This window comes from Astatotilapia calliptera, chromosome 9 (genome assembly GCF_900246225.1).
Source record: "Astatotilapia calliptera chromosome 9, fAstCal1.2, whole genome shotgun sequence".
Classification (NCBI taxonomy): Eukaryota; Metazoa; Chordata; class Actinopteri; order Cichliformes; family Cichlidae; genus Astatotilapia; species Astatotilapia calliptera.
This window is the reverse complement of record NC_039310.1, coordinates 14,605,609-14,633,101: the sequence shown is the minus strand read 5'-3', so window position 1 is coordinate 14,633,101 and position 27,493 is coordinate 14,605,609. Positions and strand designations below refer to the sequence as shown.

The 27,493-nt window shown below is 40.8% G+C and overlaps 2 protein-coding genes across 7 annotated transcripts in view; one reads left to right on the top strand and one right to left on the bottom strand.

Moving 5' to 3' along the window:
* myripb (myosin VIIA and Rab interacting protein b) overlaps positions 1-25,320 on the top strand; it is a 127,958-nt gene extending 102,638 nt beyond the window's left edge. For 5 of the 6 annotated variants that reach the window (XM_026179407.1, XM_026179408.1, XM_026179409.1 and 2 more), the window contains 14 exons: positions 9,128-9,208; positions 11,070-11,167; positions 11,539-11,619; positions 12,318-12,479; positions 13,968-14,148; positions 14,479-15,005; positions 15,782-15,931; positions 16,182-16,955; positions 17,247-17,309; positions 19,984-20,172; positions 20,262-20,423; positions 20,576-20,671; positions 20,889-20,949; positions 22,572-25,320. In XM_026179407.1, the coding sequence (XP_026035192.1) occupies positions 9,128-9,208; positions 11,070-11,167; positions 11,539-11,619; positions 12,318-12,479; positions 13,968-14,148; positions 14,479-15,005; positions 15,782-15,931; positions 16,182-16,955; positions 17,247-17,309; positions 19,984-20,172; positions 20,262-20,423; positions 20,576-20,671; positions 20,889-20,949; positions 22,572-22,615 (2,669 nt within the window). In that variant the 3' untranslated portion in view covers positions 22,616-25,320. The remainder of the gene's footprint in view (positions 1-9,127; positions 9,209-11,069; positions 11,168-11,538; positions 11,620-12,317; positions 12,480-13,967; positions 14,149-14,478; positions 15,006-15,781; positions 15,932-16,181; positions 16,956-17,246; positions 17,310-19,983; positions 20,173-20,261; positions 20,424-20,575; positions 20,672-20,888; positions 20,950-22,571) is intronic. The other variant, XM_026179410.1, reaches the window with a different exon arrangement.
* A 63-nt stretch (positions 25,321-25,383) lies between these two features.
* prlh2 (prolactin releasing hormone 2) lies at positions 25,384-27,371 on the bottom strand. The gene is made up of 3 exons (XM_026179413.1): positions 27,284-27,371; positions 26,698-26,881; positions 25,384-25,796 (listed from the first exon to the last, which is right to left on the bottom strand). Exons 2-3 carry the CDS (start codon positions 26,858-26,860, stop codon positions 25,594-25,596), a joined length of 366 nt encoding a protein of 121 aa, XP_026035198.1. The 5' UTR covers positions 26,861-26,881; positions 27,284-27,371; the 3' UTR covers positions 25,384-25,593.
* Between the last annotated feature and the right edge of the window lie 122 nt (positions 27,372-27,493).

The window sequence follows — 27,493 nt, the reverse complement described above, 5'->3', positions numbered from 1 at the left end:
TGGGGGGATCAATTATAAAGATGTTGCTCATTAACAAGCCGATGTTGCACCATCTCATTTGGTCTGTTTTGCTTCGAGAAAAATAAGTTTTTGTTATGTAGCCCAGAAACTCCACCAGAATGTTAATAATCTCTTTTCTTCATGCATACAGAAAAGCGGCTTCATAAACCATCCCCGGCTATATGTGAAATATAGTCTGCTTTCATAGAAAAGAATGTTAAATATTTCATCACCGAGGGGCCACTGAAAGTGAAATCAGTTCCACACGAGTGTGAAATGTCAGCTGCCATGACGGCCGGCGGGAGTGATGTGACTGTTCTACATCTATCGTGTTTCCAAAGAGAGAGTGCGACCTTCTTTTTGAGGACAAAGAGAAGGTCACGCAAGGAACAGAACATGCTCTTTGTGCTTTCACGTCCATGTTTTCCTGTTGAAGGCAGCGATGCTCCTTTGTGGCAATAGTCTGTGTGTGCACGGAAGGATACGAGTGCTGCTCTGCGTGATCAATCTGGCGCCTGGGGACTTTTTCGCATTAAGAATGGATGAAGTGTTGGTGACCACGTTCTCTGAAGACGAGCAAATCGCATATCAGTGACAACAGATAGAAGACTTAAAGGGAATCATCCATCCGTCTATTCTCTTTGCTTTTCTCAGAACTGATCCAAGTGTCTGATTAAGTGGATCGGCAGATGCAAAGCACTAATCTGGATGTGTGTTAAATTAGTAATTAATGCTTTTGATGGGGAATATAGCATCAAATAAAAGGAAATGTGTGCAGCGCTTGTTTTTAATTGTGCATTAGTCTCTCTTAAACATTTTAGTATTAAACTCTTGCAGCGAATAAGAGCCTACATGTCAACAAACTGAGGCTATTAGATGTGACAGAAAACAGCAGAGATATGGTATAGTGTCATGGCAAGAGGCAAGAGGGGAAAGCACTTCTTTCTCTTATGCACACAGAGCACATGACAGAGTATGAATCCATTTAAATTTTAATACTGATATGAAATATCAAGAATCAGTTCCAAGCTGGCATCAACGCAGGAGTACAAAACTGCTGACGCCAAGGTTGGAAACACTAACAACAGTGTGGGAGGGGGCCCACAGATTCTGTCTTCGGTCATTTTCTTCCCACTGAAATGACCTGAACTGCAGTGCTACGTAATCATTGATTCTCAAACCTGTCGAAACAACACTGGCCACTTCCATGATGGGATAAGAGGATTCCTGTGTTCTGGATCTATCTGGCTGGGGCCTTTCTGTCTGCACAGGCACCTTCATCAATTCAGTTAAGTTCAATTCGGTTTTATTTATGTAGTACCAGCAGGAATAGCCACTTCAAGGTGCTTGATATTGTAAGGTAAAGACCCTACAGTAATACAGAGAAAATGCCAACATTTAAACAATGCCCTTTGAGCAATCACTTGGTGACAGTGGGAAGGAAAAGGAAGGAAGGAAATCTCCGATAGGCTCAGGGAGGGGCCTATCAGGGTCTGCTGTAACTGGCTGGTGGTGATGTGAGGACGTCAGGACAAAAGACACACTGCAGAAGACAGTCAAAGATGAATAATAAGTAAAGATTAAATGGAGAGTAGTGTGTGAAGAGCAAATGACCATCATCAGTCCCTGACATCATTGTCCAGCGGCACAACCCTGATGTGATGTTATTGAGCTTTACGTGCTGGTAATCAACTTTTTTGTAGCTGGAGCACGGCTAGGTGTTTGGTTATACATAATAAAGGTGTCTGTCATCTAAATTGTGGCATCTTGCTAGTACCTTGTCAAACATAGTTATTCAAACTTCGAAATTAGTTTAGTGTAAGCCACTTGTCTGCTTTGCAGCTTAGGAAATTAAAACGCTTGTATCTGATGGTGTCAGTAGGTTCTTGCTGTCGAGTTGCTGTTGAGCAGTCGAACAGGTGTGCTTAAAAAAGTGGCTGCCTACTTTAAATAAATATTGTTCCATGTTCATGTCTTTTGCAAAAGCTGTGCTTCTTTCTAAAATCTATTTCTGTTCCACTGTGGTAAACTGGTTTAAGTGCAGTAGCCAATGTTGGATATTGGCCATTGGCAATTTTTTTTATGACAGATTAGCTTTGGATTAAATATCTCCATCACAATGTAATGTTTATAGATATCTCCCTGCCTCTCCAGTCTCATTTTATGGTATAACATCATAAAATTCGCCATGAAACGCAGCACGGTGAGTTGGTTATAAAAGATCAAGAGCAGGAATGGTGAATTTTTTTTCTGACACTTAAATCTCATTCATTTCAAATGGAGGATTACTGATGTCCTACTTTTCTCCTGCCTTTTGTGTTTGCTGTCACATCCCTTCAATTGCTCGGGAGGCTTACCTATCGAGGAAGGTGACAGTGACTTGAGAAATCCTCCGGCATCGTATCACCTTCAGTTCTCAGTAGTGAGAAAGTTGAGGGAGAGAGGAGCAGGCGTGTGAGTAAACCTGATGTAACTCCAAATGTTTGATGTGTAGCTGCAAACATTTGTGCAAATCTTTCTCTTCTGAGTCTCTTTTCTTTTTCTCATTCTTTTGAATGTGATGCATATTGCAAAACTGGATTCACACAATTCACATGTGGTGATAAAAAGCTTCAGCACAGCTACAATAATACAGAATGTGTTTCCATGCAAACAGCAGATTGCTTTCAAATACAATGCTTTACATTGGCTCAGCTTTTATTTTATGTGCTCATGAGGCAACTTCTTTTAAATGCTGCTGAACGAGGTCTGGTCTGATCCTTTTCTGTCCACTGACTGATTTAAAGTCTCAACCTTCAGCACTGAACTGCTATGCAGTAGGTTACATGTAGCTTATCTAGTGAGTCACTGACAGGACAATGTGAACAGTGACCTTGAGTCTGTCTTCGTGCTGTTCTGCTAAAATAGTGCAGAAGAAGAGAAATGTAGTAACAAAACCCAAGGGTCTCCTGGATCATTTTTATGTATATTTTTTTATTTTTAGGAGATTTGTCCTCATTTGAGACCTTCTTTTGCACCTTTTACGATAAAGCTATTCCACCAGACAGTCATGGAAATCATTTATTGGCATTTGTGGGATCTTTTCTTTTGATTGGCTGGGCTCTTTGAGCTGAAAGCTTGGTGACTCTTAGTACAGTGCTCTGTATGTGTGCTAAGATGAGGGCAAAATGTTAACCGGGAGCCTAGAGCTACTGACGTTTAAAGCAAACAACTACAAGGCTTGGACTTTTAGTGGTGTCAACAAGTCAACTGTATCTGCTGGCATTCATTTAGATACAGTATGTGTGTGTGTTGATGCACTGAAAGGTCTGATCTTTAGCCCCTGGATTTAATACCACCTTGTATTATTTCTAGTAGTTTTTCTACATCCCACTCCTCTTTTCAACTACTCCTACACTAATGTCTAACCTCTTAAGATTTTCTGCCATAATGTCTGTTTTTATCTTTTTCTTTCATGCACTGCTTTGTGTGGGATTAATGTTTTCTTCTTCTCCCAAATGAGCATTTTCGCTGACTCGGGGCTGCATTCTTGAGTCATTAAACAGCATTGTTCGTGACCTGTTTCCTGCATTAGAAAGATTAGTCCAATCGGCTGCTTGCTTCAAGTCATCAAGTCAGTCCTTTTAAGTAATTGCGGTCTGCAGGTGGCTTTGGTTGCTTTTCAGAAGTGGGGAAAAAAAATTGAAAGCTGCAGTTAATTAGTGGAAACATTTTTCTCCTTCATTTTACTGCTCGCCGCCATCATTTGAACTTTAAAGGCTGTGTTTGCCCCAATACTAATTAATTTCTCATCACGCATGAACCCACACGCTTCCCGGTGCTAGAAGCCCCACCTGGATGAAGTTATTTCATCAAACACCCTACATCGTGTGTCTTACATTTCATGATAGATCTAAATGACTTTGACATAATCTCAAATAAGGAAATAAGTAAAATGCCAAATTCTCACAGATAAATAAACGTTACTTTTCTTCACTACCTAGGCTTTCATGATGTGAACAGACACTCTGTCAGTTAAGCCATTGTTCTGAGGACTTTGTTTATGAGACTGTATGTGCTGCCAGATGCTGCATAGTAATTGAAAGGAAACGGCCCAGACTCTCCTCCTCCTGCTGCCGCTGCTGCTGGCACTTCAGGAATGCTCTAAGTGGAGCTTTATTGGCTCATTTATTCATGCACCCTGACTCTCTTTTGTTTCCTCTGTCTTTCCACATAGTCTGTTTTATGACACTCTATTTATTTCAATCAACATAACCCAAATTGTTTATGAGAGCATGCAGTTCTTCTTGCTTTTGTATTCAATATTTTTATTCCAACACAGCAAAGAATTTGGATTTCTGCTGCACGCAGTGGCCTATTAAACCATATTATTCAATATCCATACACGGTTTTATTCTTGTAAGACAATGCATGAACTAGATTAAGTTCTTCATCTAATTGTAATGCCTTAAAATTTAATAAAATCTGACTCTACACTGCTTCTGTCGTATATATGGAGCATTAAAGAGGTTGAAGATTGAAGCACTCTAGAAGGACAAGGAGGTTCTTGAGCAATATGCTAGCTACATCCATCAGCTTGTTAAGGTTGTAGGCATAGACGTTCTTTGGGCGAAATCCAGAAATCAGTGTGTTCACAGTGGTGTATGCCTTAGCAAATATATTATTTACTATTTTTGCAATCTTACTTTAGTGCGTTTGCTCATAAATCAGTCATAAATCGCTATCAGCGTTGTAGCACGGTAACATTTTCAGTCAGCAGTCTCCGGGGGCAACATACTTTGCATATTTAAACGTCATCAGCATGGTTGCCAACTCACACTGTTCACATGGGACTCTTGCTCTGAGCCTCTGGCTTATTCTCACACTGCCATTGACAACACTCAGCAAATGTTGCCTCATTTGGTTGTATTAATTCAGCCTTTGGAGCTGAAGATGTATGATGCACACTGCAGCCTCTCAGACAGTGTTTCTGTGTGGACTCTGTATCCTCCTTCATGTGTCAACATCTGTTTCCACAAACACACCAAAGCTATTAATTATACAGTAAACTGCTCTCAACTGGTCAGTTAGAAAAGTCAATAACGTTGCTAGTTCTGTCTGTGCAGCTGTAATTTGAAGCGCCTGTGTAGTTAACTGGTTACACATACTGTGGAGTTATACTACTACATACTAGCCTATGTAGTGTATTGTATTTATCCATTATACACTATATGGACAAAAGCATTGGAACACACCTCTTAATCTTTGCATTTCAGTCCCTAGCTGTTTAGTGTGCCTTCACAAACATGTATAAAAGAATTAGCAGAAAGTAGCAGCCTGGATGCAGGACTCAGCAGAAAGAGGTGAACTTAACTTTGTTGCTGGCAAAAGACCATGAAAACAAGAAATTATCATTTTCATTTATAACTATAATAGGGCGATGTAGGAACTTATTGACAGACTGACAACAAGCTGAACTGACTGACAGACTGAACATCACAAACACAAGACAAGGGACTATCAAAATAAAACAGGAAGTAACACACATACTGAGAACCAGACTATGACACGCGCACTTGGCAAAACAGGGATATTGACAGCCAGAGAGACATGGGAACACGAATGGGGAGACAGGAAAGGTTCACAAAAGGAAAATGAACTAGAATGTAGACAGGCTACAAACAGAGGATGTAATACATGACCAAGGAATTCTACTACGACAGTAAGGAACCAAATTCAAAGAAAAAACCTTCCGGTCTAAAAGTCAGATAACATAATAACCAATACAGAAGCATAAAGACAGATATAAGATACAAAACAAATATACAGACATACTGTATGATCATTATAGTATGATGATGATGATGATGATAATAGTGCATCTGACTCCTAATCTGCATCCCTTTTTTTTTTTTTTTTTGGTATTGTGCTCTCCAGTTCAGCTAAATTGGGTGAAAAATTTTACACTTCTTCCATATGGAAAGGTTACTTGGGGAAATACCTTACACCACATGACTCATTTTTCAGCAGTGCCCACACCTGCTTATTCATACTTATTATGCAGGTATGTAGAGATTTGTGAATGAGTGAACAAAACAGTGATTTCAGACGTAGCCCATATTTTAGTGTCTCATAGCACAAAATGAGAATAAAACACCTCCAAGGATTTAAAAAGGATTTTAAGTGACAAATGTGCATCGTTGTTTTTCATTATGTCAGAGGTCAGCACACTGATTTACATCCATTTCCTGGAGATTTACTCCAACCCTAAAAATAACTACTAGTAAAGCTAACCTTAGCCTAAATCTCAGCTTTCCCCAAACATTTAAACAACCTTCAAATATAAAGATTTTCAGTATGGGGTTGATTTGTCCCCTTAAGGAAACGTAATGATGGATATCAGTGTCATTCTGAGCAAACTAATGACTCTGTTGTGTCCTATTACCCAGTAGCCACAAAGCTGCTTTGGACATGTAACTCATTGATGAGCGGAAGAATGGAAAATAAAACAATGGTGTGGTAAACCCTCTTTGGCAGTCACTGTCATTATACAAATGCTGCAAAGCTTAGTGATATGAATAATTTCACAACATCTAATTATTTTTGGCATCAAAAATATCAGAAGCAATGATGTTCTTTATTAAAAACGGACATCCAGGTATATATTTTATTTAGAAATTGTCCAGCTAATTGTGCCTTTCATTTAAAAATTTTTGTTTTGTTTTCACGGCTGTTTTCGACCTAATTCCAAGCCGCAGCAGGCGACTCTGTCCGTGAAATGAGCTTTGAAAAATTAATGTAGGTTAAAAATCAAGCATTCACTACCCAGCCAATCACCGTTTGCTGAAAACATTCCCAACTTTGCTGGTGAGCAGAGTAGAGCATTACAAATGGAGTAAGACAGATATATTGTTCAACGGTCGGTGAGGGGAATGTTAAATAAGCAACTGTTTGCCAACACATTTGCCGTATTCACTTTATTATGCGATAAGTCAATTTTGTGTTTGCAGCTCGTCGCGAGCGGAGGCACTTTTTGTTAAATTTGTAAAGTGCTCGTCGGTGATGAATATACGCTGAATAAACGACAGCGTGCTCCAGGCTGCTTCCATTAAGGTTAAGAAAGATTTTCATCCTCTGTGTCGACGTGCAGTTCCACCCACTTTCCTACCAGTCGGTGTGTGTCTGTGTGATTCTTGTGAGGCGTGTCACTTTCTGTGACAGCGGTCTTTTCTGTGTCTACATTGTCCTGAGCAGCTGCAGGTAATTTCCCCCACCTATTGTCCCCTTCCACACTGTCAGAAACTATAATTCAGCTCTAACCAAGCGAGAACAGTACCACTCTGTTGGACTCCGTGTGAGTCAAGGTGAGACAACTTTGGAGGAGGAAAGGAGGTGTGGAGCGTGTAATAGTTTGGGGACTTGTTATACCTTACTGCAACTGGGAGAACTGGGCTTACAAGTGGACATGCACGAGGCAGCGCAAAATCTATGACAACTCCTCAAAGTAGAGTGAGGCCAATGCGACTTTAAAGCCGTGCGTAGAGGCACGTTCAACATTGTTTTTTCTGGGGGTCAGAAAGGAGTAATATAGCAGTTTAGAGGCTTTCGGGCTCTGCACTATAATGTTGCAGAGCTTTGACAAACAGTAGTTCATCTTGCTGTAGAGTTGGACTAGTACAGCACGGCTGACAGCTGGCTCTGTTACTGCTGCTCTCATGGGGGAATGGAGAAAATGCTGTTTCTGTAATTTTGATGGATTTGTTTTTTTTGTTTACTTGGCTTCCTTTTTTCATCCGTAGGACCCATTAAACCCAGGCTGAAAGCCTTTTATAAGACTTATTGCTGCTCCTTGCAAAATGTACATATTCAGGAAAGAAATCCACCTTTCATCCAATAGAAACACTGGAGTGTGAAAGAGTGATGGCTCTGTAATGGTTTTGCCTGTTTTCTTGGCAGTGTTGCAGTTAGCTGTGGCAGAGATCAGTGGCAGACTTGCACCAAACTATCGGGCACATTCTGCTGCTTCTGTGTATTTAGTCAGTGACAGCAGCCCGTCCAACAGGAGCAGCATCGGGGCTAGATTAACGGCAGAAGCTATAGGAGACGGGCCAAGAGTGGGAATCATGGAATTTAGTCTTGCTTGTGGGTTTTGTTAGCAGCAGGGGCTGAAATGTTGGGACAAAGCCTAGGCTTTGAGTAGAAGTTTGGTTTTTGTTTTGGCTCCGAGTGCTAAGTGGAAACAAGCTGAAGTGAAAACCAAAGACGGAAAAAGAGCAAGGATTCATGTTTGAGAAGGACTTATATCAGAGGCTAAGTTGGAAATTCACCCAGAGAGCTCTCTGGTGTCATCTGACAGTTTGTCTTCTTAAAATCTGCATGTCCACGTGCTCCCTTTTAATTTTTTTAACAGCTAGATTGATGTGAAAGGCCACAATAAATGGGAACCGCAGGGGAGATATCTAACAGGAGTTAATGGGCCACTAAGGGAATATTTGGTTTTGAAGGCGGGCACATAGTAACTACTACTCCTTCTCTGGGGTTTCACAGCTCTTTAAGTAGACCTGTCAAATTTCCATCTTGAGTTAAAGGAACGTCCCTTTTGTTGTAACTCTAGATTTTAGAAATTTGCTCAAAAAAAGATAACTGCACAAATATAGCACAGACTCACAAGAGATTTGGCCTGAATTAGACATAAAACACACACCGGAAAAACAACACACCACTGCACTGTGATGCTTAAGAGAAAATGTCCTTGGTGAGCAAAAACATGTCATTTGTTTGAAAGGCAAAGGGAATTATCAGATGAATTGTCATTTTCTTTCAACTGTCATCTTATTTTTGTTTATTTCTTTTTCTTTTTCTTTTAAACATCACAATTGGGAAATGGCGCCGAGTCGAAGAAGCGAAACAATACAAATTGACAAGATGACAAAAGTGCAGTTGGAAATCCAGTTGACGAGAGTAGAAAAAGAGGTCTTGGTGACATTGGCAGTGTAACCTACTTTTAACGTGGTGACAGAACAAAAAAAAAAAGCATGCGGCGATTCTATTTTCTGGAATGATACACGCAGGATATTTGAAGTTCTATGACAGGCTGTGTTTGAAAGCTTTTATCTGAAGGCTTCGTTTCACGACCTCTGTGTTTCAGAAAGCAGCGTTCACGAGGGAAGCAACGACAACGATGGCAGCGTCTGCGGCAGTGACTCCGCCTTCTACAAGCAGAGCGAAGGTGAGGGATGCGGTGATGGGAGGGCGGCGTTTTGTGGCACTGCAGATGAGTAATTCCAGCCACAGGTAGAATCAGCATGCTTGTGCTTTTCTATATCTCCTGGATGCAAATGCAAATAAACCTCCTTTCATGCAAAAGTGCACATAAATAAAATTCCCGCCCTGTGCTCACCACAGACAGCAGATTTTCTTGTGGATGCTTATTATATTTACACGTACGCTTTCATAAATGGATAAATATGCTAACAAGATATGCGGCTGACAATAAACAAACCCAATTTTGTTTGTTTACTGGTAATTATCTGCTGTGTGCAGTGATCAAGATCTGCCATTTAGATAATGTCAACTTCTAAAAGGCCCATGCAGAAAAAAATACCATATGCTTAATGTGTGTATGTGTGTATTTGTGTTTATAGGTGTGTCAGAAATGCCAACAAAACTGCGCTCTTTTATGATGATTTACAGCAAGGGTAAAATAATCGTAGTATGAGTCAAACTGAGGGTCGTTGTACACATTAAATAAAATCGTTTGAATTTCAGCATCCTAGCAACATCAGCACTAAGCAGGCACTAAATAGGAACTAGAAGGAGAAAGAGCGTATTTCTCCCATATTACCTTGCCTTCAATGGATCCCTGTTAAATCTAGCATTTTGAATAATATTTTGAATAATCAGTCCCCATCTTATCTTTTAGACCTCATAGTATCATATCACCACAATAGAGCACTTGATTCTCAGACTGCTAGTTTACTTGTGGCTCCTGGGTATTTAAATGTAGAATGGGAGGCAGAGTCGACAGCTTTCAGGACTCTCTTCTGTGGAACCAACTCCCAGTTTGGATTTGGGAGACAGACTGTTTAAGATTAAGCTTAAAACTTCCTTTTTGATAAAGGAGATGGAACTAGATCAGGTGACCCTGAAAACCTACCTTAATTATGCACCAATGGTCTCAGGCTGCTCCCATTAAACACTTAGCATTTCTTCTTCACTCACTCTTTTTCACTGTGTTTCTACACCACTGTGTTTAACCATTAGCTATTATAATTACATTCAGGACAGAAGGCACCCTTCCACAGTCCCTTCCCTTGTGCCCAACAGGTCACAGCAGATGGCGCCAGTTTCTTCTTGTTAAAAGGAGTTTTTCCTTCCCACTGTTGCCAACCAATTAGTCGTAGAGGGTTGTCCGATTGCTGGGGTTTTCTCTGTATTAATGCAGGGTCTTTACCTTACAATAGAAAGCACCTGTCTAATTTCAATGGCATGACTGCTGCAATAGTTAGAAACTAAAATTTGTGCAAAAAGCTCAAATAAGGTAATTTAGGGCTCTAGGAAACTATGAATGTCTGTAGGAAATTTCAGGAAATAGTCATTTAAATGCGCCAAATGGACCAAAATATTAGGCCACTCCTCTAAATCTTTGCATTCAGGTCTTTTCAGTCCCATTGCCGCTGATTTATAAAATCAAGCACTAGCCATGCAGTGCGCCTTTACAAACGTTTGAAAAATTTGGCCGTTTAAAGACTGAATTTGAGAGTGGTTTGTGTAAAGTTAATTAAGCGGTGTCTGTGTCTCTCTGTGCAGAGTGCTGATGGACTTAATAAAAGTCTCTGACGCTTTGCTTACTCAATAACAGCATAGAACCGAATCTCCATTGGCATTAACATCAGCACAAAAGGTGTAGCTTTGTGGCATGGGTTTCAAGTCGATACTGTAGGTGTATGTGGCCCATTACTTTTCTCTATGTAATCTAGTTCATTCTGGAGCGAAGCAGTGGATCACTATCACCATCCACAGGGGAGGGAAGGTTAAGGGAACTCTGTATGCATGCATTTATTTTTGTGTGCGCTGTGTTGTGTTATCAGGGCACAGTATGGCAGAGACACTCACAGTCGCCCTGCGTGTTGCTGAGGAGGCTATAGAGGAGGCCATTGCTAAGGCAGAGGAGTTCAGTGACAGCTTGGTAAGACATCCCTCTCTTCCCCTTCTTCCTCTCCCTCTCTTGTCCTCTGCCTCTCCTTTTCTTCCCCCCACTTTTCAGAGCTTTCGTATTGCCTTCCTGCTCTCCATCCCCATATTTTCAATCCCCTATATCACTGTCATGGCTTCTTACTTCTCCTCTACTCTTGCCTCCCTCTTGGTCTCAGTATCAGCGGGATACAGTCATGGTTTTTGGCAAAGACCTTTGCACAGACTCTCTCTTGGTAATTCACATTCACTTTGAACTGAATATGGTGTGTGTGTGTGTGTGTGTGTGTGTGTGTGTGTGTGTGTGTGTGTGTGTGTGTGTGTGTGTGTGTGTGTGTGTGTGTGTGTGTGTGTGTGTGTGTGTAGGAGAAACAGAATGAGGCTCGGTATCTGCGGGACCACAAAGAGGAGCTCATAGAAGAACTCGCCACAACCATTGTACAAAAAGTAGGTATTACTTTACTGCAGGTTTATTCGTCTCTTTTATGTGGAAGCATTAATTGCAGCTAAAATCTTTCAAAATAAAAAAAAATGTAGCACTTCAGGCTATGCCTTTCCTCTCCACCCTTTACAAATGGATTGACAAATAATTACGCTTTTACTCTATAATTTCAAACAGAAGTCATTGCACTTATATAACGTTTTAGTGAAATATGGCACAGGAAATAATTTTCAAGCAAGAAAAGAGCAGAAGGTCTTCGAAAATGATAATTTAGAGTGTCAAAATCTGCATAAATTACTTTAAAATTCAAGTGACAACTGCTTTAATTTTACACATGGCATTTAATTTGCATGCAGATAGTGAGTGGAGCCAGGATCTGCAGTTGTTTGATTGCCTTTGAGTTTAAAGTCAAACGTGTTGGAAATCAGTTCACTGGAAATGAAATACTTTGAAGATTTCAGCACATAATGTTACAATAAAATTTAAATGAAAATTAAATCATCGCTTTAAAAATTATTAATGGCTAAACATAAAATTCTGTTGTACGAGCGCATTTCTGCTTTCCATTGTGCATTTATTATTCTAGTTCATCCTTTTAAAAAGCTTGTTGTGTACGCCTCATAGCTTGTATGCACAGTCTCTGTCATGTTCTCTCTCCTCATCGCCTTCTTCACTTCCTTTTTTTCTTTTTCTTTTCCCTCAGATCATCCAGAGAAGGAAGCGTTCAGAGATGCAGACAGAGTTTGACTTTGTCTGGCCTCAGTCTCAGTCTCTGATCCAGCCCAGTGAACTGCCCTCTCCTTCTCAGCCTCACACTTCATCACAAGGACCACAAGACCCGCTCAAAACCTCCTACTCTCTCTATGTGAGTCCCTGTGTCAGTCTAAACTGTTGGGACATATGGAGCATGTCATGCTGCCGTATTCAGCCATCTCTATTTAAGTCAAAAACAAACATGCAGAATAAATACAGATAAAGCATAACCGGTATATTAAAGAAGGACATAGCCAATGAGACACTTCTAAGAGGCACTACAGTGTGTGATTTCTTAGTAGCATGGATCACATACTGCTCTGTACGTGACCCACCGATGACAGGTTCTCTTTTTTTGACTAATTGTGAATGCAGTCACTTGAAATTAGGTAGTACGATTAGATTTCCTAATATAAGCTGTATTTTTTTCCTCAGACTCTTTTTTTTTAATACTAATTTTTCTTAATGATGTGTTGGAGAATTCTGGAAGAGTTTACTTACTGTTGAGGGTTTGAGGGAAAGGTCCTTTTTTTTGAAAAAAGATAATACAATATGCCAACTACAGCAAGTCCTCACACAGGAACACATAGGCAAATCAATAGTACACAAACCTGGCACAGGTTCATACCACAAGTCACCAAGGACTCCTGGAGATTTGTCATCGTCCTGTGTGTGTGCAGAGCATCAAGGCTGCTCTCCCCGGGGCTCTGCCTTCAGTTTCCTGCTGTTTCACTCAGTGAAGATCAAAGTCTTGTGAAATACGCAGGGATCCTCCTCGACTGCTCTGCCTGCCATGGGATAAGCTGTGTTTATCAGCTCTCTACAAAACCACTCACTGACAGACAAAGCATGCAGATTTACACTCACATGCGTACTTACGCGGTGTAACACTAAACCTTAATGTTGTACCCCACCCTTTTTAAAGAGGAATTTTTGTGTGTTTAATTCTGCAATTAATTTCTCAAATTTGGGAGAAGAATAAAGTATAGCTTAGCTTAGCTTATTTTTCGAATTGACGCCAGAGTACAGATCAGACACTATTCCTAAAAGCTGTCAAATGTAAAATGCACCAAAAAGCTCTCATGAATGTAAATTATGTTGTTCCACAGATACACAAATATTACACAAAAATACACAATACACAAAAATTAAGTAATAAATGACTAGTGATTTAGTATATTAAAATCTTGAGCTAATGTAAATGTATAACTTTTATTTGTTTCGCACAGAAAGAATCACAGGAACTGCTTAGTAGATATTTGCTCAGTGTTATAGCTCCACCTGCTGGTGAGAATGGTAAATTACAGCCGGCATAGTAGTGACGTTTTAGGGTTTTTTTTATTGCTGGACAGGAAGTGAATTGTCCAGATGGACCAAATGCTCTTATGTGTATTACTTAATTACTATATATGGATATTATATTTTCTGGCCAAGTGCCAGTTATCTCTGTTTCTCAGCTAAAAATCTATCTGAACTTCCTGTCAACAAAAAACTAAAAAAAAAAAGAAAGAACCTGTCAACAGAGTTGTGTACCATTCTTTGGATCTGTGTCATATTTCTCTGTATTTACCTGTGTGTGTGTCAATGTTTGTTCTTGCAGCGGTTGCGGTCAGCGTTCTCTCTCACCAGTGACGACTCGCCAGAGAAGGGTCCAGAGGAGGAGGTAGCTGAGGCCGGTGGCGGCAACGACGGCTTGCAGGAATACGCTTCTCTGAAAAGGGAGCCAAAGGCGGCCACATCTTTACCCACCTGGAAGAGCATGGATCGCCTGGATAACTCGAGTAAAAGTCACACTCACAGACTCTTTTTGGTTGAGCAGCTTTCCATTTCGCTTTTATCAGTTTAAATATAACTTTGTGTAGATGCATAACTGAATAGATTTAAAGATTTTTAGACAAAGGCCATAGATTTACTTTTACATGTCGTAAAGATGCACATACATACAAAGACATACAAATTATTTGTAGAAATTTACCCCATGCATTGCTCTATATTAGCCTCATATAATTTTATTGAGAGTATGGATATTGAATTTATTTAGTACTCTCTGAATCCCTGCAGTTGACTCCGTTCTTCTATACTTCCTGCTGCTGCTTGTGATTTTCATCCAGGTGCCTCTTCAGTGCTCCAGAGTCCAGACGGCAACTGGATTGCCCTGCACAGTTCCCAGCTGTCTCGGCCCAGCCTGCTCACCAAGAGGAAGAGCCTGTTGTTCAGCGTGCTGGAAAAGGAGTCTGGCGTTGTCTCCGCTTACGACGAGATGGGATCTGACTCAGAGGAGGATGATGAAGGTGGCTGGGGTGCAGCGCTGAGGCAGTTTCGCCGCAAACTGTCAGATGAGACTTACTACACGGACTCCCAGCACGACCCCGAGTGGATTTACACTCAGCATCTCCCGGTCACCTCACCATCCTCGGGGCAGTACACCAACACAGAGACTCTCAACTCAGACTCCGAGGCCTCGTCAGTGCTTTCTGCGTGTCCCCGTAAACCACCCCACAATCTGATGAGGAAGAAAGGACCACCGGATACACACCTTCACCCTCATCACCAGCCGCTGCATCACCAACACCTTCAGCAGAACTTTTCTCCATACCCAGTCCAATCAGAGTCATTGGATGTGAACTTTAACCCTAAGGTGATGTCTTTGAATTATCCTGTTCTACAAAGTCAGATGTAAATATTGTCCTTTGTAGTGAGAATTTTAGAGCCATACCAAGTAGTTGGTGGACTAATATCTGCAAATATTATAATTATAATATCTGCAAACACCTTTCAACCATATTATCAGTGTTGATGTTGTCCACCAGAGGGCACTCTGCAACTTGCCTGTTGGAAATGCATGTATAGATCATCACAAGCACAACAACCTGCTGATTAACAGCAGAGCAGGAGAGAGCATAACTGAAGAATCACACATGAGAAATTTTAGGGAGATTCTAAAAGGAAGAAAGAAAGAATATTGACTGATATATCAGAGTATTGGCTTTACCAAATATCGGTATTGCTATCAGTCTTAAAGTCCTATATCAATTAATTACTCAACAGCTCTTTATTTGCTGATTAAAAGGTCATGACTGCTTTTGTAGAACTGGGGATGCTCCCTGTTACACTTTTTTGTACTCTGAAAAGAGACTCCGTGTTCCTTAAGTGAAAAGTACCCACCCCCCAGTTAGCTCTTTTTTTTTAGTAGAGACAACAATAGAGAACAAAAGATACGTGAGTTTTTACTTGCAGTCCTTGGTGCAGAGGCCTCAAATGAGCCGACAAAGATACAGAAATAATAGTTGCGTTCAATTAAAACCTGATAACAAAAGACAGTCCTAGAAAGAAAAGCATGTTATCATGTGAAAGCTTTAATCTGATATGTAACGGTGGCACATGTACCTGTTTACTTCCTGTCACTGTTCCCAGGTGATGGGAGACAGTAGCGAGGCAGAGGAGAGGCAAAGTGATCCCGTCAGAAGATCACGGCGACGCAGGAAGAGTAAGAGGGAGTCATCATCAGAGCAAAACAGGACTGGAGGCCAGAGCCATCCACAGTCCGTCTACCCCTTAGCGCAGGTAAAATTTAGTGATTCCTTATTGGTTGTTAAGAGGAACTCACTTTAAAATCCATCTGTGCATCTATTTATTGGGGCTGTTCGGCTTGGTTGTAAAGCATTGTTTCACCATTAGAAGGAACCAAATGAAGGTCTCTAGTTCAGGCTGCTTTTCTCTTTAGGGTTAGGCTTTAGTCTTTAAAATCTGCAAATATAGGTTACCTGCTCGATTTTTTACAATTATCTTTTGATTTTACATGTCGACCTTTAAGGAAAACAGTGGTATTCTACTCCACGCCCTGCTGAAGAGGGGATTAAGTGAGGAACAGCCAAAATCTGACACTATACCAGTGGCCACAGCTGCACCAGACGCCTTCAAATTAGATGCTATGACAACTGAGCCAGAGGACCTGGACACACTGGCGCCAAATTCACCGGTCCCCAGCCCTTCTCAGCCCCCCTCCTTGACCCTGGGGCGAGAGCTCTCATCCAGTAGCTCAGGGCCTGGATCCACAACCAGAGATCCTCTAGAAGGGGAGCTGCAGTCTAGACTTGGTCAGCTGGTCATCAGTGCCAACAGCAAAGTCAGCAGCTCATCTGAGGAAGAGTGCACAAACTGGCCTGCAGACAGGCAGACGGATAAAGAAAGTGACAGACAGAGAGAGAAATTGAAGCCAAAGGAAAGAGAGCGAGAGAGGCAGCGAGTGAGTGACAAATCAAGAGAGAGAGCAAGCGAAGCAGTAGAACAAGTGAACGGACAAGAGATTAAAAGAAGCGAGAAGCTAATAAAGAGTCCCTCGGTGAGAGAAGACGGCAGAAGTCGGGAGAGGAGGTTTGAGAAGGCATGCGAGAGTTTAGATATGAAAGTGGAAGACCAGGAACAAAAGAGAGGAGACAAAAGAGAACCCAACAGGCAGAGTAAGAGACAACATAAACGAGATGCGGAGAAGGAAGCGGGACCGAAAGGGGGAGCGAGGAGCGGATCCAGTGCAAGTTCGCCTGCTGTTACCCCTTCTTCCCACGAGGGGGCGCTGTCAAACAACCAGGTGGGGAGATGTACACAAGATTTGATTTTCATCTGCAGAGCGTCTTCTGCATGTACTTGCATTGCAGTCTGTTTGTTGCCTGTTTGTAAGCTTTTAAATTCTTTTTTTTGTGCCTTCAAAATCTATTTCCTATCACAACCTCCTGTGTTATTTACCTGACAATCAGTGCTGTCATTATCTGTCCCTCATCCCATGTTTTCTCTGGTTTGCTGTGTTGTTTTTGAGTTTTTTGTCTGGTCTGTGTGTTCCTGGTAAACGTGTGTGTGCTTTCTGTATGTGCATATGTGTCAGGTGGGACAGAATGACTTGGAGCAACTTCAGAGGCTTCAGTTGCTCTCCTCTGTCTTACAGCAGGTGAGATATAAGGGCTAGAAAGAGGATGTAGTTGGAAGTCATGCACAAGGATACACAAACCTGCAGCCATCCCATTTCATTTATGACCTTAATATCTTATTTACATGCACTGTAGTAAATTGCATTATGATTGCATACATATGATTAAAATGGTCAAATTTTTGGACTCTTTATCAGTCCATACAGTGCTGTGCAAACCCCTCATATCCCTTCATTTTGCTTCCAAGGGGCGAGACTGTGTGTTGAGCAGTAGGTTTCCAGGCTTTCTGAAGGTTATTCGTTTCTTCACTTTTCTGTTTAAGACTGTAAATTACTTTGATTTCTTGTGCACTACAAAAGTATGCGTATTATCAGAAATCTTTATTGTTTAATGTATGACTTTTGACATATATTGGGCAGGTAAAATAAACTTTAAATAACTAGATGTCAAAACTACAATCTGTTATGTCAAAAGTATTGTTCCAGCTCATATTTAAAGTTGCTTTTTTTTTTTTTTTGCATTTATAATCAACTCAGCACTGAGAAATCAATAACTACACAAAGTCAGATAGATGGGACACACGTACACACTTGGACAATACATCTGAGGCATGAGGGTCGATGCTGATCATTAAGCAGACTCATTCTAAGGGCTTCTATGAGTAATGCTTGCCTCTTCCAGCTTGTATGACACATGTACTGGTGTGATCTATTTCTGATGGCTTTCACAGCTCCCTTTACAAATCCGCCAGGACGCCTCAGTGCGATGTGAATAGAGGAAAACGTGTGACCATAGCCGTGATATTTGCGCCTTTTTGAAGCGATATCTAGTGTTTTGCCTTTATTAAATGAATCCGAATGAAAACCGAGTAGCTCACTGCCGTCGTACTAATTCACAGCATTTTCAGCGTACGTGATCTTCAGCAGGTAAGGGTCTGGATGGTGTACAGAAATAGACATAAAGCAAAGAATATTGAATAAATAATCCCAGATTCACAAAATATCAACCACCTGTGTTCATTACTTTTCATGCCCTTATGAGCTCATCCCCACTAGAACCACTGCTGTGGACACAGGTGGTGTCATTTGAGGCTTTGAGGCTTTAGAGATTAGCCCTCAGGGTGGAGAAGGTAATTGGGCCGTGTGTATGCACAGAGGGAACGATACAGGAAAAAAAGTTGAACAACAACTTTTTATTCCTGTACGCCAATCTGACTTCCTTATTTATTTATCTTCCCTGTGTGTGACATATTCCTATATTCAAAAGGCATCGAACTAGTTTCTTTGTTTTTTATGTACTAGGATCAACTTTCCTCATTGATAGGAGTGAGATATCAGTGTCTGTGATGACTGTTTGATCAGACGGGTGATGGCCTACTTCTTTGAAGTGGATCAGCACATCTCCACTCCTCCTTTGACCAACCCAAATCGATACCTCACTGTGTCCATCTCTGCGTCTCATTCTTTTTTAAGATCGATCGATAGTGATTTAAAAAGGAAAAAAAGATAACCAGCATCTCGTCTCTTTTTCATCACTTACCTTCTCCGGCTAAAATCCGGCTTTTTGGACTGTCACACTGTGCCCGAGAGGGATCGATGTGCTTCCGATCCCACTGATCAAAGCTTCAGCAAATTATTCATTCATTATGGAATAACATCTTTCTCTCTTTACTGCTATTTCTTATTCTTGCTCAGTGTTTACATGAGCTCAAGAGGATGAAACGGCAACTTTCTTCACTCACCGTCTTTACTTTTGAATCATTATTTGTCACATTATTTGACATGAATTTGGAGGCAGGCTGCTTGGGTTTGGCTGAAATGAGAGATCTCCACAGCTGACTTAAGTCATTTCCATTTCCTGATTAGCCGAGGCATCAATCGACAATCTTATCTCCTCTACTGGCAGATGTTAGATTATTTTGAGTAATGATCCAATCCTCAGCTTCACATCCAAACTGCAATTGCTTTCCTGAAGCTCAGTGACCAGAGATGATGTGTCCACAGTGCCATCATTTTCCAATTCAAAGCCTAAGAAAAAAAACAACAACAACTGAAGATGACTCACTTCTCTGGCTTTGTCTTGAGACCTCATTACCCCATTTCTCACATCCCTGTTCTGCACCCTCTGACTGCTTATCCAGGTCAAGCATGTGTAGATGTGGGTCCTCACAAAACATTAATTAGGCGACCAGAGTGACAAATATATGTGCACTTGTCACCTGCAAAATGTTCTTTTTTATTTACGTATTATTATTTTTAAGGCTTTACAGTGTGAAAACCAAAGGGGGCTAATGCAGCTGATTAAAACATGATGCCGCATTATCTTTATTGGCTCACATTCATTTTTGAAATGGGGATGTTTTTACAGCGCTAATGATTGCATAATGTTCCAAAATTGAATAGTTGCATAATTGCCTTTTGTCACATCCCCTTGCTCTCGAAATGAAATGTATTTTTCATTATCATTTCACGTGTATTACACTACATTAAGCCCTTGCCCTTAAGGTGATGTTTACAGATTAGATGTACTTGCTTGACATTTTCTGCTTTTCTCACACATTAAGTCTCTTTAACAGTGTGAGTAATAAGGTTTTCTCTCTGACTCCAGTGTTTCTGGACATTTCACTTGAATTCATTTTAATCTCACTTGAATTCAAACGGTCTGTTTATTCTATTTGTTCTTTGACTGGAGCAGAAGTGCTCAGCGGCTTCGCTCTGCAGCATCACCACGGAGGTGCTAAAGGTTTTGAATGCTACTGAGGACCTGATTGGTGAGGCGGGAGGCGAGAGCTACACCCCTTCTGAGTCTATGAGTGCTTCTCCCATATCCAGCAGCTCTGAGACCCGCAGGTTGGACCAGAGGCTTACCAAAATGGAGGAGAATGTAAGCTAGAGAGCACCTCCATGCAGTAGTTTTGCCTCCTGAATCAGTGGTGCTTATGGGAACTAAATGTTTTGCTCTTTTCTGTGCAGGTTTATCTTGCTGCTGGTGCAGTGTATGGCCTCGAGGGAGCACTGGGAGACCTAGAGCACTGCGCCCGCAGTATTAGCAGTGGGACAACAGACCAAGAGCTGGCCTTCCTGGAAGATCAAGTGGCTACCGCGGCTGCTCAAGTCCAGCAGTCTGAACTGCAGGTACTTCAGAGGATCGATGACTGTTTGCACGCATCTTTATACTGCTAATCATATGTTATAGTCTTACTAAACCCTGAACAAAGATAAGAAGAACTATTACCTGAGACATCCTCCTTAAATTCTCTTGAAAAAAATCATCTTTTTGCTTTAAGATATCAAACATTGAGGCAAGAATATCAGCTCTGAAAACGGCTGGGCTGAACGTGACTGTCTGCAATCGCTTCTCCAAGCTCAAGCCAAAGTCTAAGGTACTCACTGGCCTTCCTGCACGCTTAATCTTTTGCAATTTGTTTTGTACTTTCAGGCCATATGTAATGTCTTTAAAGAGTATTGGTGTAACTGATGAACTTGTCTGTGCTTATATAGTAATTAATGGTTATTGGAATAAAGAAATGGTCAGATATGGTTGGTTTGTTGATTTTAATGAACTATAATAGATGAGCGATGGTAATATTCTCATTACAGCCTCAAACCCTGGACTCATCACGCCATCAGAGGAGGAAGCTTCCAGCGCCTCCACTAAAAGGTACCAAACGTGCCAATTTTGCTCACTTAGGAGAAATCTATTATGTTGAGACAAAGAAAAATGTGTTTATGCATTTTTTTTTTTTTTAAACTGAACTAAACTGCGGACATATGCAGGGTACAGCCTTGTATATACAAAGTGTGAACGTGTATGCTTATGTACGCGTGTGAAACCGAGACACCTAGAGATGGGAACTGAGACAGAGGGGAGGGACATTTTTATTCGGCCTTAGTTAACATCTCACATTTTATGCTTTGTCCTAAAAGAAGAGAGAGGCCATTGAATGGATGTAAAAGTGAATACATTTGCTAAAAAGAGACTAAGTAACTGAAAAGCTCCATTAGATGTAAAGCAGCCAAATGGAAACACACACACAGTCCAGGGGGATAAGGCTGTTTTATCAACCAACTGTAAGTCTGTTCCTTTTCATATTCGTGAAAAGCCTCTTTCTGCTGCAGCTTTCTTTATTTTCTTTTTTGTCTCTCTTTTTTTCTTCACCGTCATCTACACAATGACTTTGATTCAGGGTGGCTTTTTAGCAAAGCTCCAAAGAGAGACAGCAGAAAGGACAATGGGTCAAACTCAGTGACCAAGACATTGATTCAGTAATTCCACCTTAGTGTGTTCCTTCTATCAGTCCATACAACGTGCTCCACATTTGTAGTGAAAATATACTGACATTTAGCTATACACCACCAAACCTTCTTGTTGCTTTGAAATGATCGTGAGGAAAAGCACTTTTTGATCCAATACAACATTATGGAATAAATATAAATGACTTGTTTAAACCAAGGTTGTGATGAAGCCTTTGCAACTGTGTGTACTACCCCCATCACGAACTATCAAAATCTGTCTTTTACCACTACCATGTCATAAATCTGCCAGTTTAGGACACTGAATTGTCTAATTACTCTAATGTGTACTGGAGACCCCACTCCTATTCAGGTTAGAGCCAGTTTGCAGAGCTCTGTGAAAGGAGTATACACGTTGTTTTATGAAACCTTCATTTTATCTGGTAGTTTCCAGAAACATGATTTATTGCTTAAAACAACAGTAGTTGAGAGTTTCATGGGAAAACACTGTGACATTCCGAAACCAGATGCTAGATGTAATTTCTCCAGCATGTCCTGCCCAGGGCCTCCAAGACATGCCCAAAACACCTCATGTAGAAAGTGCCGAGGAGACATCCTAGTCAGATTCCTGAACCACCTCAGTTGGTTCCTTTTGATGTGAGTGAGTACCGCCTCAATGACTGCGCTCCGCACCTAATCTTACCTAAAGGAGAACCAAGACACCCTAAGGAGGATGCCCATTTCCTCTGCTTGTACTCACTATCTCACTTTTTCAGATCTAGGCTCAGGCTACCTCAACCTATCATGGCCGTCTGTCATGATAGGTTGGGGGTGAAGGATGGAGACAGGACAAAGGACATAAATACACATATATGTGATTTTTCCCAAAAAGTTGATTCTGTTCATCTGGATGTAGCACCATCGGGAAAACGATATATCCAGATGAACAGAATCAACTTTTTGGGGATTTCCTTACCTGGATGATTGAGCATGAATCAAGACACACGTGCTTTTCTTAAAATAAAAATGTGGCATTTATTCTCATTTCAGAGAAGTTGGAGCCAGAGCAGCAGGTTAAAGTATTTCGGCCATAGTGACAGTCAACAGCACAATGAGTCCCTCAGGGCTATTTTCAAGCCCCAGGGACAGGGGCTCTTCACATCCAGTGCCTTGACCCAGCATCTGCCTCTAGCTCCAGGCCAAGCAGGGGCCACCACCTGCCCTGTGTAACCCAACTCAGCACTCATTCCTCACACAAGCTCAGTACCCATCAGTTAAAGAGATCAAAGAAGACATCGCTGGATCTTTCTCTTTTAACAAGATCTATTTCATGCTGTTTTTCCTCCTTACTGCACACACATAGACTCACACACACACACACAGAAATATGTTATTTAACAGTCGGTTTCTCTGCCTTAAGATCTGCAAACACTCCTCATAAACCGACTTAAAAGAATATATATGTACAGATAAAGAAAAACTCAGTTTTCTATCTGTTTGCAAGAGTGTTGTGAATTAATGTGCAATGAAGCTGTGGAAAATCATAAGAAAATTTGTGTGATTCAGTGTCCTGAAAAGAGGCTGAGCCATGTTTTATACTGCATCGTCTTTGTCACCATGAACCAAGAAATGTTACGGGGGATTTATTCAAACTGTTTTGTTTTTTTGATGATTGTCAATATCCACCCGCATATAGCTATCAGATGGTAATCACCAAATGGGGATGATTGTAACCTTCAATATTTTACTGATTTATACAAATCACAAGCAGACCAGAAAAGAGTTGGAAAAAAGAGCTGTTTAGATGTTCAAAGTATCACATCACCAGTGTTTTGGTTTTGTTTGGGGGAGGTTTTGTCCGTTGCACCATGTGCTTGATGACTATAAAGGAATAGCACATTGAGAAACTGTAGCTGAGAAGAAATTAAGCTAGTTAAAAGACCAGGTCAACATGTTGGAAATATAATCATTTAATTTCTTGCTGTGACCTAAGTAACTTAGTCCAGCCACTGTCAAGGCAAACTGTCAAACTTGTATCAAGAAAAAAGGAGAGGTCAAATTGAGAAATGGGCAGCTAATGATAATCCGAAACCGAAGGGAGCTGGTCAGAACCAAGCTCACCGCTTCCTCCTTTTTTAGTCTCTCAGCTAAGCTAAGCATCCATTTGCCATGCTGACATTTCACTGGTGAGGAGTGTGTAAATTTATTTAGGAAAGAAAAAGCTGATTTGTAGATACATTCACATATTGGAAATTGTGGGTTACAACATTTAAATAGATCAAAATTAAAAAAATAGTTTGCATGGAGCATCCATCCAGCTTATCCGGGGGAACACCTGGATAAGCTGGTGGAGGTGGCTGGGGCGAGGGAGGTCTGGGCCTCTCTGCTTAGGCTGCTGCCCCCGCGACCCGGCCTTGGATAAAGCAGATGAAGATGGCATCCATCTGATATTCAAGTTGGGTCTGAAAATCCTCCTCCGTGACATATGTAGTTTCTCCAACACAAAGCCATTCTTCCTCCTCCCTGTCACTTTCTTTGTTTACTTTTAAACGTTGTGGCCTTTTATTTAAGGAGAAAGAAAAGAGTATTTTCATGTTTTCCCTTTACCGGGGTCACGTCTGATCTTTTGTGTTGCATTCAAAGATTCTTGTAAAGATTTTTACATAAGAAAGTCTGACGGGCTATATAACAAATGCCATGAAACCATGATTTTGTTACGAGCAATTTATTTTTGTACTGAACGTTTTTATGCAATACCACTGAAATAAGTACTATTGCAAATTAAAGGCTTTATTCTCTCCTCAAAGGAACCCACCTCAGTCAGTCCTACCGGACTCTCTTATGTGTGATGACTCAAATTGCTTTCAGTGTAAGCTTGCATTTACCATTCGATGTTCTGCCAGTAATGACGATGGTAAATGCTTTGAAAACACAGGTGATGAGAGGCACACTTGTACTCCTTAAACACGAGAATACTGCCTTTCAGTTTTGGGAGATTTTAAGTTAGCCATGCATACAGTTATCAGAGTTCTTGCTTTGGCTCCAGCTTAATAAGAGCATGTTTGGATTCTCTGATAGTGTTTGAAAGGTGTGATGATCTTCTGTATGAATGCTCTGCCCCTTCTATTAGTGACCTTTTCATCCCCAGCCTTTCGCATCTTGGGTTTGCACATTGATCTTGTATTTTTTGTCAATCTTGTTCTCCAGAGGTGTTGATGTAAAAAAGAGCATGTTTCTGGCTTTATCAAACTGATGAAAAATGTCTCTCTAAGAAGCACAGCCACAAGGGTCCAATCATCAGTGTCCTGTATTTTTCTAATGTGAAAAAAATAATAAAAAAAGTAACAATATCTCATTGCAGAATTTGTTAATATACTATATGTGTGAAAAACATGGATATGATATGATAATGTGTTTATTGCCCAATCATAGTTGACAAATCGTTCAGTGTTGTGCAAGAGACTGTGTATAATTGTCATGACTTGTGAGGCTGGATTTGCACAGGACGTCTCGTTGGTTGTTGGAACAGTGTCGCGGATACTGAGAAGTGATGAGATTCTCCCAGAGCTAAAAACAAATGTTGCTTTTGTTCCTGTTTAAATCCAGTGTGAACGACTATGAAGAGGTTCACTGTGCACAGCTCCACAGGCGGGCCATTCACTTTTATGTGCAATTGTTTGTTGCAATCCATACGATATGTTGGGGAAATTATTAACAAGCAAAAAAAGAAAAAAAATGCAGATTCTCTATGTGCCACAGTACTCTGAGAAAAAAATGTATTATGAAATAAATAAAATTCGCAAACTTAAAATTGTGTTTTGTTTGCTTGTTTTTTCAAAGAAAATGTTTGCCTTCACACTCACGAAAGTTACAAGCAAGGTTGTCAACAGATATAATCATGACATCCTGATTTATTAATCAATGTAGAGTGCATTTTTATGTACAGACATGGGTGAGGCTCATAACAGACACAAGAGAAATATAATTATGAAGACGTGTATATAGTGTCGATTTTTAAAAAATGACAAACGAAAAATAAAACGGAGTTTTTGGATGTGGGGAGGAGAGCACATCACGGTAGCCAATCACCGTCCTCCCCGTCGAGCACTTTTCCAAGGTTCTCCTTGTTTCTCAGGCTGCTGAGCAGCAGCTCCAACGTCCTGACGACGGGCATCCCATCGCTGCCCAGAGCCTCCAGACTGCTGTGCCTCTTCCCAAAGCGCCCAATGGGTCTCACCCCACGCCCCACATACCAGAATGGATCTATCTCTGGACCTGGAAACCAAGCAGAGACAAGTTTATCAGTGCCACATAAAGCAAGGGATCCATACAAGATGTTAACAGCTATGTTTGAAAACAGAATAAATATTTAGGAAAGTGGTGGTTAAATATTCTGTTAGTGGACGGACTGTGAGGACAAATACTACTATTACAGCCACAAAACGGCATGATTTTGCCTTTTCCCCCCTCCCTTTTTTAAAAAAATTGTCTTTTAGTGGCTATCCTTCAGACCTAAAACAATGGTATTCTGATATATTACCATGTAAAGTCTGAAAGCCTTTCAAATTAACTGCCAAATATGTTTTCAGTCTTTAAACAACTCCTGAAACGCATGAATGCTCACATCTGTTCAGAACGTTTAGTGTGCAACAACACAGAAGGCCGATCAACAGTATTAATAAATTAACAAATGCGTTTCTATCAAAACATTTAATTCAGTAACAAAATATCCAGCGTGGGGAGCCAGTATTAGTACTCCAATAATGACACAACCACATACTGAATTTACATTTGATGGCTGGTGGAAGGTGAAACCCGGTTAGCATTTCCTCACTCTGAATTAAACAGTGTGTAATTAACCAAATCAGTTTAAAGTCTAATAACAGAAAGTCTCCTGGTTACACTGACAGACAGCATATCTTTAAACTTAATAACTGGAAATAAAAATTTCAATGGATATAATAGGATTATTAAGAAATAATTACATTAGATCTATTGAATTCCATACACTCAGACACACACTTTATTAAATTGTGGTTGATTTAATAAAGTGTAATAGCCTATTTAGCTTTCTTTCTTTTTTTTTTTCTTCTTTTTTTCTTTTTGAGCGCGTAAATCCCATCTGATCCTTATCGGGAAAGTCAAATCGGAATGATTTAAAGAAAACGGGTCTTACTTCTGTTGTCTACATTATGAACAATGTGGAAGTCGTGCTCCACTGTGGTGCTGTGAGCGCGGCTGAAGCTGGAGGAGAGAAGGAGGAGAAGCGCCAGAGCTGCGGGCAGCCAGCGGCTCGTCAGGACGCAGTGCCGGACATCAGCCGCTCTCACGGGCAGCATGCTGCGGTGTCGCTCAAGGCACTAAAGACAGGACGCAGTTATAAGTAACTTATCACTTTTGAGAAGACACTGAAAACAGGAGCTATTCGCAAAACCAAGAAAAGACAGAGCTTGATAAAACTGTTGTGCCTTTTTTGCGCCCAATAGTAAAACTTAACGAAAGACCGTTTCAAGTAGGATTAAGTCTTTTAAACCTCGGGACTAATCACTGAAACTGTAATCTGAAAACTTGAATTTCATAATTCTTAATGATGATAGAAACTTTGTGATGGTTATAAATCAGAGATCCTTTGGGATTATGTGCAGGTTGAAATAGTATAATTAGCCGCAATTAGCACAACTGTAGTTATTAAAAGCAAAGTAAAAATATTTGCATTTTGCGTTAGACATGCAAAATGCAAACCCCAAATGGTAAATACTTACCCTGAACTTTGGTAACAGGCTGAGGTCAGTTGGTGGACGTCTTGAGTCTTTATTGTTGGCAGGTGTGCCCCAGCTTATATATATCTCCATGCTGCCCATGAGGCTGTTGGATGATGAATCAAGAACGTCAGTCAGCCACAGTGATCCCAGACTACTGGATGCATCACCCTTCCTCTGCTCCTCCCACTCTTTAAACCCCCACTCATCCTT

Excerpts from the sequence above, each read along its gene's own strand:
- prlh2 (XM_026179413.1), bottom strand. The coding sequence starts at position 26,860 with ATGCTGCCCGTGAGAGCGGCTGATGTCCGGCACTGCGTCCTGACGAGC. Across the intron at positions 25,797-26,697 it reads TCATAATGTAGACAACAGAA|GTCCAGAGATAGATCCATTC; the intron begins GTAAGACCCGTT and ends CTTGGTTTCCAG.